At 42.3% G+C, this 12351-nt stretch overlaps 1 protein-coding gene across 4 annotated transcripts in view; it reads right to left on the bottom strand.

The window, feature by feature from the left end:
* The window catches only part of ABHD2 (abhydrolase domain containing 2, acylglycerol lipase), a 37858-nt gene that overhangs the window by 22058 nt on the left and 3449 nt on the right, over positions 1-12351 (bottom strand). For 3 of the 4 annotated variants that reach the window (XM_085514954.1, XM_085514952.1, XM_015873062.3), the window contains 2 exons: positions 7049-7125; positions 6038-6238 (listed from right to left, as the gene is read on the bottom strand). In XM_085514954.1, the coding sequence (XP_085371080.1) occupies positions 6038-6231 (194 nt within the window). In that variant the 5' untranslated portion in view covers positions 6232-6238; positions 7049-7125. Of the gene's footprint in view, positions 1-6037; positions 6239-7048; positions 7126-8618; positions 8722-12351 lie in introns of all 4 variants that reach the window. The other variant, XM_085514953.1, reaches the window with a different exon arrangement.

Here is a 12351-nt window from a genome sequence, read left to right as displayed (position 1 = left end):
CTGTGTGCTAAAGCAGCATGCAGCCCTATAGAAAGGGTGCAATTCACATTAGTGTTTCTAAGCATCCTATGGACAAGGAAGAAAAACACTCAGCTTATCTTTTAAGTTAACTTCCATCAGTTGTTTCAATGCCACACTGCCTGCAGCAAAGATGCGCGAGTATTAGTCACTGCACATGTAACTACACTCTTCTAGATGAATATTCAAAGGCAAAATCCAGCATGAGTAATGTGCATAGGACAGTGTTCTGATGCAGAGATTTGTTACTCCCACTTAGTCTTACTAAAGAACATCATGTTTATGCTGATTGCAGTTAAGGAAAAGCAGTTGAAACAGAAATACATGCAAGCGGTGGGGTAACAGACTGTTATTTCACCTGTCCTTTCTTTTCCTCTTGCTCACCAACCTTTACGCTATAGACTTACAGCAAGATAAATAATCCAAAAATCCCTTCAGAAGGATTCCAGGAGACTGAATACCACAAGACTTCAATGGGGAGGGGGAAAGAATTTGCCCAGATTGCCTAAATCCTGCATAGCCAGTGAAAACTAAACCAGGTTAAAGCTCATCTTTAACAGACTGTTGCAAAAGCCTGTCAGCTAGTAACCATGACTAAAAATATTAGACTTATTAACAAGACAAGCTGCTAATTTAACCTACTACAGAACTTGTGAAGTCTAGATAGTGGCAGAGGGATGTCTGTATCAGTGTGTTCCAGTAAAAGCTGTTCTCAGCTGATGGACAAGTTGGAGCTGGCAAGGCACCCTTAAAATCTGTAGCAGCATCAGGCATATGATCTGTCAGGCTATTTCTGTTGACCATCTATTTTGGCAGCACATAAATCTACTTTTTCAGGTCTCTGTGTGAGTGGCTTTTTGTCTGCAGTTTTCAATGAAAGCAGGTCTACAAGAACTTCTAAAACCAAGTATGGAGCCCTACATTGAAAGGCTGCACAGGACCAAAGGACAAGACACATCTTTTAACCAGGGTTTAGACAGACTCTTAGTTTGCTTTGCTACATCCATACACAGGAGAGAACATAGAAGAAAACTCTTAAATCACAGAAGCTCACGATACTGAAAGAAAACACTAGTCAGGAATTATACAAGCAACTCTACCCTTTAAAAATACAGATTAGATAAGCTAATGTTTATTTCAGTCATATATGAAAACCACTTCCATACTCAGTCCAGCTGAAACCACTTACTACCTACTGCTGATAGCTACAGCTAGCACCGTTTGTTTTGCAACAAGGCCAACATTCCTCATGGCAAACAGCTGAAAAAAAGATGCTTCTCTGTAATAATCACCCTGCAGGCAGAAGAACACATGCTCAGGTTTTTTCCTACAGCTTACCTTAAGCAAACAAGCTCAACAGCATGTGACACATGGAAACTTGAGCTAGATACCATCCTGACTGAACTCTTAAAGGCAAGTGACTCAAGGAGCACCCAACTTCATCCTTTAGATTTTAATGTGAATGTATCATGACTGCTAAGTTTAACCGTGTATTTCAAACAAGGGCCCCTCACTCAAATGCAGGTGGCTCCCCTGACAACTAGCAGGAAAAGTGTTCAAGGACATGACAGACTCCCTGAGCTTCTCCTTAATGCCTCCAACAAACCGAAGTGGCCTTAGTAAAACACCGTGCTCGTAGGGATTATCCCAGGATAGCAAGTTTCACTGTATGATTCACTGTGTATTCCCCAGCATGCTGTGTTCCAGCAAAGCACAGACATGAGAATCCAGGCACAGGCTCTGTGTCCTCAGGCAGCTGATCTGAGTGATCTTCCTATTTTGATTTGGTGAGCTGCAACAGGTATCAGGTACCAGACCCAGTTCCATAAATGTGCTTCACAAACACAAGCCTTTTAGCTCCAAGTGCTTCATTTTAGCTGTAAAGCCCATCCCCACAGCAGTCTCTGAGAGCAAGAGAAGACCCCAGGTGTTCCAAAAATCTCTTCCTAGTATTTTAAGATTAAGAACAATCCCAATATGTGTATGTAGATTAAGTTTTAGTGACTGTCAGAGCAGATTATGATTTTAGAGCACGTACATTTCCCAGTATACAGAATTTAGGAAAGCAGCAGCTGCATAAGCAGCTCAAACAAAGCACAAAAACGGTGCTATTTTTATTAGCAAGCATCAGCATTCAGATGCTCAAAGAACTGAAGCAGAAGTTCAGCAACAAGCTTATTTCTGGAGTATTACTTCATTTCAATTGAGGAGGTTAACACTTTAAACACCAACTCTTGCATCAGTTTTGATGTACTACAGTACAGTGGATACCAGTGGCAAGAAAGTGCAATTTGTGCACACTGGGGGACAGCCTAAGAGCTGCCTCCTGCATTACAGCAGGGGTTTGGTTGGGTTCTTTTTGGTGCCCTTTACAGACCTGTCTGGAAGAATTTAAAGGATGCTTTACAAACCAAGCCTTGCTTGAACCTCATGTTTCCAATGCTAGGGAAAGCAATTACATTACAATCAAGAAATCTCATTGAGAAGTCTGCAGGGTTCAGTCTTCCCCCTCAATATGCAGAAAGCAGCTTTTTCTGCACCAGCTCAGCCAGACTGTTCAGTGTGATGGAATACACAGCAAATACCTACAAAACCCTGATTTTAAAAACAGTTTTGGGAGCTTCCATATCCCTACAGCCTCTAAAGATGAAATTAACGCGAGTAGAACTGTTTGCATTCTACAGAAAATGTATAAAGCCAGAACTACCTAAAGGAACAGCTGTCCTCCTCGATTAAACTACCTCCTTCCCCCATTTAGAGAGCTTTTGTTTAGGAAAGCACACAACGTGCTCCTCCTTGGCCTTCGGTGACTACAAGAAGTGCTTTAGACAAAACAGTGAGCGGGTATTACAGCACATCATCCTTGCTGATGAGAGCTGCAGAATGCCAGATTGTTTCCACAGCAGTACACTCAGCACAGACTCAGTCCTCACAAGGCTACTTTTCTCCCTAAGGTCAATGCTTCAATTAACCTACAGGGAGCTGCTGCCCTTCTCTGCCTCTCAGCATGTTCACCTGCAAGAGCTCCAGGAGGAACACTGTTCTCAGTTTATTATTCTCCTGAAAGAGCTTCACCCAGGGTAGAGCATTAAGGAGCTGACAGGAATCAAACACAGTTGGCTACAGGATGGAGGAACAGAATATAAAGCCCAAAGCCAGCTTTTCTAACTGCTTCTCTCCTTGCATCTACAGAAGAACAAGGACAGTCCAAAAGAATATTCTGGTATCAAGTTGCCTGCTTATCTAGTACAGATTAATGTGCAAACAGTAGACAAGAAAAGCCTCCCCTGGATCTTTAACAGCATTTAACTAACAGGCCTAGCAGTCCTTTGCTCCAGTCTCTGCATTAAGGATGTATGCAGGAAGCAATTCTCTTCCATAGGGATGATACCTACCCCATGACTCTACAGGAATAAAGATACACAAGTACACTTGACAGAAGAATATTGGGAGCAGCAAAAAAACCTCTATCCCAGCACAGAAGACATAGGCCAAATTTGTCTTTGTGAGTCAAAGGAGCCCATGTTACATTTCTACAGTACTAAGAGATGACATATGTAGTGATATGAAAGGCCGGAACAGGAGACAGACAGTGGACAGGCCTGAATGCTTCAGGGTACCAATAACCGAACCAATATCAAAGAGGTTTCAAGCAAGAAGCAGAACAAAAAGGTCTGATCATTCTACTTCACTTGTGAAGTACAGAGCTGGACAGGGGTTGAGAAAGGAAAATAAAGAGATGAAACTTCCTTCTGAATTGGGAAGAAAGAGTCTTTTGTTTACGAGATACGCAGAAAGCTTCAAGCAGTTCAGAGAATTGTCAGAAGCAGTATTAGCATCTGCAAGTACAAGGTACCTGGCTCACAGCCATCCCAGGCAGTTTTACTATCCAAAGCTCTTAAATTATTCACCCACCACCACTTGGCTTATTGAATGATGCTGCTTACAATTTATTCAGCAAGTCCAGAGGTAAGAATGGTGCCGTAAAGGGAAAATAAAATCCAAGAGAAAGTGTTTTTCAATCATCTTTCAATAGCTGCACGTATAGAACAGCCTTGCCTGTTTCTGCTTTCTCCCTGCCACCCAGTTTTTAATACCCTTCCTCTTTTGAGCATAAGGGCACTGAACAGACCACAGCTAAAAGTCAGTTTCCAGCTGTACAGAAGAATCAGTGGGGGTTCTTACAACAAACCAAGCACTGATATAACAGGAGGGATTGCTGGGTTACTTATTTTGCTTTCATGGTAGAATTTGAAAAGAGCTGCTTAATCAGCTTTCCTCACACTCCGAATAATTAGCAAGTAATCAAAGTCTTACAAGATTTTTCAGTGGAGTACAGCACAAGCTGTTTCCACATAGTTTTCCTAATTAGTCCTACAAACTATTTCATGCATAATTGCGGGAATTTAAATACATTTGTTCTCCATTAGTCTCCAGGTGATTTCCATGCATAAAAACAGGCCGCTTTTGATATTTTTAATCTTTGCATTTAAGAAAAAGGTGATAACCTCAACAGAAAAGCATAGTCACAAACAGCTGAGTTGCCCCTCCAAACACCAACATCATTATATCCCCCTGTTGTGGCAGATGTACCACAATTTCTAGACACGTCCTGCATTTTCACTCCTTTGGGAGCACTTTCTTCTCCAACCGTGTGGAAATCCACAACATGTTTTTAATATGATATTGCTTAGGAGCCTGTGCAATGAGAACTGTACTGAAACTGAGGTGATAAAGACTCTGAATTACTTTAAAATAAGCACATTCATCTAAGTTTCCAAGATTACCCTGATATTAATATACCTTCAAGACCGGTGATGAGCACAGCTTCATGGCCGTTCTTTCAGTGACTAAAGACATGCCAGCTTGGAGTGCCAACATTTACATGACAGGTGTCTAAAATATACTTAAGAAGGTTCTGGTAATTTGATATTTTCTAGGGAAGTAACTACTTTACAGTCACAGCACTAGAAATAATCAATATTCAATTTCAATGCTCGGCTTCAACAGAGATGTTACTCCCAAATTCAGAGTGCATTAGGGAACCCCCCTTGGGCTCATATTTAAGAGATAATGCTTTGTATTCTCTAAGAGTTTACAAACCCCACGGCCTAAAAACTTACACCTTATGCGATCAAGGCACCTAACAGCACTGCTAAAAGCCTCTCAGATCCCCTACAATGGCTATAATTAAGTCAGCTTGAGTTTGGAGATCTAAAAGGAAAGGCCATCAGGCAGCACTCAGTGCTTATTGTGTACTTAGTGCTTTTAAATAGGACTGGAAAGAGTGATTGTAGGAAAGATACTGTAACCAAAGTCCTTGACCCTCCCGTCCAAAGCCTCACCAAGTTGTAGCAAATGCTTGATACTTTTGGTGAAGTAGGGGCAGCTGCACTGATTCTGGGAGGTCAAGGATCAGCCTCAAATGTACAGTTGAGACAAGCTCACATTGACAGATTTTCTTAGGGCAGTCCATTATGTCATTACTTTATTAAACAAGTTATGATGATGAGCTTTACTTGGTAATAGATTTCAATAGTCTTCAATCAACTTAAGACACTTCAAATAAAAGTAGGCACTTTAAAACTAAGAGCCACCCTTGCATTCATTATATTTACATGGACGCACTATGAAAATGCTTCCTTCCCATGAACTCTGACAGACATCCTTTCTACTCGAATGGAGAGTGTATGAACAGGAATAAGAGACGACTGCAGCCATCTCTCACCTGCTTCCACAGGCAGCGTGCTGCACAGCACAGTACCTGCACACAGATCCTATACAGAAGGGCACAGATGTTTTTCCACACATCCACAGAAAGCCCTTGTGCAGCAAGGCTTGGTCTTACCCCAGCTACCTGGTACACTAACAACAATGAGATGTGTGACTTTAAACATGCATTTCCTCATGAGAATACCCTGCCATTCATTAGCACCCAGGTTTACGAAATACAGCAGGTAAAAGGGTGGTTAAGTGCAGCTCTTCACCCCACAGCACAAGGGAAGAAGATCCTACTTACTCTTTGGTCAACAGTGGGCAGGATTTGAGCAGAAAGCGGGACAAAGCAGAGTCCTGGTAGATGAGTTGAGGAGGGGCAGTCGGGCTTTTTAAATTCAAGCAGCGAACAATAACATAGAGAACAGCAGCAACTGCAGCAAGCTTCACCCCATCAAACACTGCCGGCAGCTCAGGGGTTTCCAACATCACACTCATGTTGAACCTGGAGATAAAATGTCATATTAAAGCCTTCTACAATGGATATGAATTATAAATTGCCACATTGAATACAAAACTGAATTAGATACCTTCATTAGTCAGTTAACAGTACTGCTGAAATCCTACTTTATCAACTCAGAGCAGCAGCTTCTAAGATGAAAGGGAGATTGTTTTGTACTGCTCAAAATACCCTGACCACAAGGAACGGAAACTGGATAACCAGCTGGGAAGGAGATTTGTTCCTATCAGTGCTGCACTAGAACTGTAACAGCATCTCAGACATCAAACCCTGCAGCCAGTCCATGCTTTTGGGATCTTAGCCAAGACTACCTAACTCAGACAAAGTCAGGTTATAAAGGAATATCAGCAGCGTGGATATTTCTTCCAAGACGTTCAAGTCTTGATATAGAGAACCTGAGAGAACTACTGTGATTAGTTCCTCAGCCTGAACTCTGCAGCTCTATGCAGATATTGCTACTAACTCCTGTCTGTGTTTAGGGCGATTACTTCACGTGTCACTGAGTTCAGAGTTTCTTTGAATTCACAGCTAAAGGAGGACTAAGTTAAAAAGTTAAAATCTATCCCTTTGAGAGCTTCAGAGTAAAGGAAGTAAGGGGAAGGGTGGGAGGGAGAATTAGAGGAACTAAAAGCAATATAGCAATACCCTTCCAGTTTGAAAACAAGTTCTTGAACTGATCAAGCTGCTTTTGAACACCTGGTTCAAATAACTGGATGTAGTTATTACAGAGAGATTTCATGCATACTCTTCCCTCAACCACACAGGGAACCCCAGAAAGATATTGATAAGTCTTACTAATGTCCCTTTTCTTCAAACCAGGAGAAATAGTTGGTTCTCAGCAGAATCTTCAGTGTCTGGACCCACAAGTGACCCTACAAAAGACAGGAAAAACAAACTGATTAGTAGCAGTAAGGCTTCATATCTCTGTTACAAGGGAATGCTTCAAGCAATCTCCTCACAGACATATTACTTGATTTCTGAATTCACTCCGAGCGACTTCAACCCTGACCCACTCCCACTGCAAACCCCTCTTACCTTTGGAGCCGCCAGTCTAGATCAGCTGCCTATAGCACACTAATTTATCTGCAGCACAGGAATATCTTCATGAGAAGGGATAGACAAAACAGTAATGAAAACTTACCCAGCTTCAGAAGAAAGCTGAACTATGACCTTCCAGACAGAGGTGACATTCCTCCCAGTTATAACAGCTACCCAAACCTCTCCACACTGAGCAGAACTAACAAGGTTACCGAAGTGCAAAGCTAGACTGAAAAGTTTCCTGCTGCTTTTACACAGCCTCTTACAGACTGAAGTTTGTAAACATCTCCTGCCTGTTCACACGCTTGCATTCTGAGAAGTTCTACATACAACACTTCAACAAGAAGGTGAGAAGCACCAGCAGGCTGAGATACAGCCACCTAATTAACACTGCTGCACACACACCGAGGCTCATTACAGAAATTTGATAGTACTAATAAAAGAGAAAGCTTTCAGCCTGTGTAACTGCAAAGCACAAGCAGTATGTACAATTAGAACTGGATTCCTTACAGGCACAATAAGCTGAATTAGAAATGGAGCTTCCAGGAAACAGCTTTAGCACTGTCTGCTCCTTCTGACTTGGAAGACATGCCAACAAGACAGGCTGTACTGAAGCCTCGCTCTTCTTCCTCTCAGGAGGACAAAGCCTCAGAAGTACTTTCTGTACTCAGTGCAGCTACACCAAAATCCCTTGGAGGAAAACAAGTCTGATATCAGCTATTGATCACCAGCAGGCTGAAGAGCCACAAGTGTCTGGTATCTGTGCTGCAAGAAGACAGAGGGTGAAGAAAATGGAGACATTTAATACTGGACAAGTCTGAAGCTTCAGTCTCCCAGTCCCAAGCACTGTAGGAGAAGAGAGTAGGCTATTAAAAACCACATTGCTGGTAATTGGAATATTACATTGGTATCATTTATTGCAATGAAATTCAAGTGAAATGCTCAGCTGCAGCACATTACCTGGTTTCCACACTCAAGCTTTCACCAACATTACAGCCAAGTGAGAAGGAAACGACAGCAAACTGCAGCAATGATGATGGTTTCATGGCCTGGCTAACAGCAGAATAGAACTGTGCTCCTGAGCTGTCCCTGCCAGCTGATGAGCACATCTTCCTCAGCTACAACTGAGGGAAATTCTGCTGGCATCTTCTCTTCACTGCTTCACTTAGAGAAGTAATAGAGGAATGTTACCTATGACCTTCCTGCCACCTGGACCTTAAGCCAGTTTGCTGTTTACAGCTCTTACATCACTAATGAATTTGTTTAAAAATAAAACTGGGCACGATTAGTCATCAGCATTTTGTACCAGTGACTCAATGTAACTCACCCAACTAGTCTGCACTGTTCTGAGAGCCCTCTCTCCCACATCTTGCATAGTACTGCTATAACCAGTTTGTGCCTCTTGCTACCTTACGGTATAATGGAGTTGCCTAGAAGAAAATAAGCAAGTTGTTTGTAAGAGGATAGCGCTGCCTACCCAGTATTTTTCCCTGTAGAGTCTATAAACAAAAATCACTGATGATTCTAGATGCAGACACCTCAAATATGGACCAAAGGTTTGTGTGCTCGGGACCTTAGCCTGCAGGCTCAGACCTGAGTGTTTGTGCAAGCAACTGAGCTGGCATTGCTGCTGCAGTTGCACAGCTGTCTGCAGCAATCTACCTACGCAACAAATCTACTCTAAAAAGGCAACGCTGTTGAGTCCAGTGCCCAGAGCCAGGCAGTGCTTTCAGCATCTCTCTGGGTCTGAAGCACTGGGTAGATCCATCTCTGCCAGGGCAGATGTGCAGGAGCTGAGCCAGAGCACTCAGCTCTAAAATCATAAGGGTTTAGCTTACCAAAATGGATTTGAGAGCTCTCTACCTCTAATCACACACATCAAATGTCTCTATTTATGAGCAGAGATGAGGTCACCTTGCTTCTCTTTCATTAAACACTTTTTGCACTGACCCAATGGATTTGTCAGTTTAAGAAAAGCTATGGATAAGCAAAGCATCGAGCCAGGCAAATTTTGATCTTGAATCTCCTCAAAACGGGCCAGCACTAATATGGACAAACAGACATTTGGCCTTTCTATATACAGAACATGGGACTCACTTTTAGCAAGCAAAATTACTGAAGCACAATGAGTGCATCACTGGAAGCAATCAAACCTGCCTCTTCATCCATCACAGAGCTTGAGATCAACACGGAGAAGTACTGAGAAGCTGAAGCTCTTGGGGCCTAAGACGTCATTTGGGGAGAAAATTAAGTGCACGATTCCTTTTTTTTCTGTTTTTATAAATCACTTACAGGCACGACAGCCTTCACGAGCTACAGTGCCTCCAATCAATATTGTGAAGCCCTGTTTGTGACTGAAGAGTAACTTTAAAGATCAATCAGCGCAAAGCAAGAGCTGGATTGGTGAAGCTTTGTCATTTACCCTTTCAGCATGGAATGAAAAGCTGAAAATCTATCAGGAATTAATTAGTTCAGCACTGCTGTTCACAGAATGCACCTCTTGTGTATATATAATGAGAAAAACATATATATATAACAATTTATTTCTTTCCAAGTAGGGATGAAAGAACCTCAAAAGGCAGCAGGGATGCAGCAAATTCCTTACGTATGAATGACGCCAGGTATTGGGAAAGCCATCGCCAGCATATTTCAATGTACAGTAAGTGATGACTGACAACAAATCAGACCTACACACCTTTGTGTTCCTGGTGAGAGCAGACTTCGAGGCACAGAGGTCGCTTCCTCCCCATGACTCAAGGAGGCACAGGCAGGATTTGGGAGCTACCAAACATTACAGCTCCTCCACCCATGTCAAAGCTGAACTCAGCCCTGCATTCTACAAAGCCAACATGGGCATTGATGGAAGCCACTCCCATAGGGACCTTCCCTCAAGCCTTCCTATGAGTAACTGTAAACCTGGAGGACTCATTTCAATAAAGCAATGGTAATATTCAGGTCTAAAGTGAAGGTACAGCTGTATGGAAGCATCTACAGACCAAAGAACGGGCAACCTCTGCATAAGGACTATACTAGGAAGTTATTTTATGCTCAGTTACATTTACTGAAAAATCTTGAAGGAATTCAGTTTCCAGGAAGGAAGTCCAATACAAAATCCTCCCAAATACCCTCTTAACCATTTGTGCTTAAGTTTACTAGTGCTTTCAAAGCTCAAAAATACCCAGAAAAGATTAAAGGCACTGAAAAGCTCCCTCTCCTACCCCTTCAAAACCTCTCCTTTTCACTACAATTTGGAAGTTTCACACTAGTTTAATTTGGTTTCAGCACTTACACATAGAAGAAGATCCTGAAAGCAAGTCTACGAGACAAGAGAAATGAAACCCAGTTGTATTTTGGTCAGATGAGAACCAAGGGTTGTTTTTTCTTCCTTTTTTGATGAGAAAAGGGGAAGGCTGCGTTGTTAAGAGTCTTTTAGGGAACGTGTCCAGGAAATTCTTTAATAACAGTCCAAGCCAATGCCTCTCCCAAAAGGATCACCATAAAACCAGAAGTTATGGGCCTCTTGCTACCATGCAGGGATTTAGACTTGTAATATGGGGAATATTAATGCCATATTAATAAGGAAAGGGTGGGAACTTGAAGCACTACAGTGTTCTGGAACGATGCTAAGCTTTATGTCAGCGTTTTACTTAAAATTTGCTCCAAAAAGCATAGAGGAGTGTGTCACAGTGTGCCTTACTCACAGCCAATGGTTTAAATGCATAGAAAGATGGTTAGAAACCAACCTGATGAAAATCAATGTACGGAATATATGCCCCTATACATCTGGGGAAGGACCTGAAGCAGCGTCTCTTGATAGGAAAGTGTTAAGCCTAGACTGCTACTTTCAGATCTCCAAAGAAATACAAAGATACAAATATGTCAGTTGAAGTGAGCTCTTTAAGGAACATTCCCTCACATTGGGCCTCACCAGTACCAACCTCATCATTTCAGGTACATGCAGCAGAAGTAGCTTTAATGAGAACACATCGGAAACACACTGAGATCATCTGGATGTGCTCCTCAGCACATCTGGCTATTTAAAAGAGATGACTGAGTTTCAGACCTCCAAGCACAGAGGGATTAATTAAGAGTCAGCTGAGCACTTTGAGCACTTACACTTATAGGAGATGTGACTAAGAGATGCAAAGTGCAGCCTTCACCAGAGACATCATGCACCTATCAAAGCCCAGTGCAGTTTTGTCATCAGACACGTGAGATTTGTTATCTCCAAACAAACAGGGCATGCTGACATGCACTTTTGCTTACTGGAACCAGTGTTTGGACAGCACACAAAAGTGCTCAGAGTAAATCCCTCTGCCTTGTGCCAAAGGCAGCCAGGATCTGGCTGGTGTCTTCCCTGGAATTTGACCTTTTCACCAGATACAATACTTGGCTCATGCACAATATCTGGAGGTACCGTGAGGCTACAGGGACAAAGTTCATGACAAGAGGCAGCATCGGTGCGGCCAGAAAGGCAGGTGTCTTTAACTACAGCTATTTTTCCTTTGGACTTGGAGAAGTCCATCACATTCAGAGCAGAAGCCAAGCACCCCAGAAGGAAGGGAATCCATGCCAAGGCAGCCAGATTAAGGAAATACCTGAAAATAATTCTATAGCCCACAGGGCTAAAGACTCCTTTTGTCTTTCACTTCCCCACAAAGGCTGATTTACTGTCAGATCAGCCTCCAATTTCACTTCCTTCCAAGCGACAGAACTGCTTTTGTTTCTTCACAGCATCATTTCAATGTATCAGAGTAGTTCTGCTGTACAGCAGGCAGCTTTTGAATCTTACGTAAGGAGGATGGCATATATCGGAGTCTACACAGCAATTTAGCTGGATCTTGTTTGTCAAGCATTGAAAAACACCGTATTAGCTTTTATTGCACACACCTGGTATACAAGGTTCCACTATGACGAGACCATTAAAGCTCTGATGACTCCATAGAAATCAATTAATTGCATCTTATCTTATCTGAAAGGCTTACATTCTTTAAGCAAACATAATTCATCAGTTATTGAAGAGACTTAGGACTCTTAACACACCCTAACTGCTGCATTAT

Source organism: Coturnix japonica, chromosome 14 (genome assembly GCF_054131305.1).
Source record: "Coturnix japonica strain WE chromosome 14, WE-NBRP24, whole genome shotgun sequence".
Taxonomy (NCBI): domain Eukaryota; kingdom Metazoa; phylum Chordata; class Aves; order Galliformes; family Phasianidae; genus Coturnix; species Coturnix japonica.
This window is presented reverse-complemented; position numbering and strand designations above follow the sequence as displayed.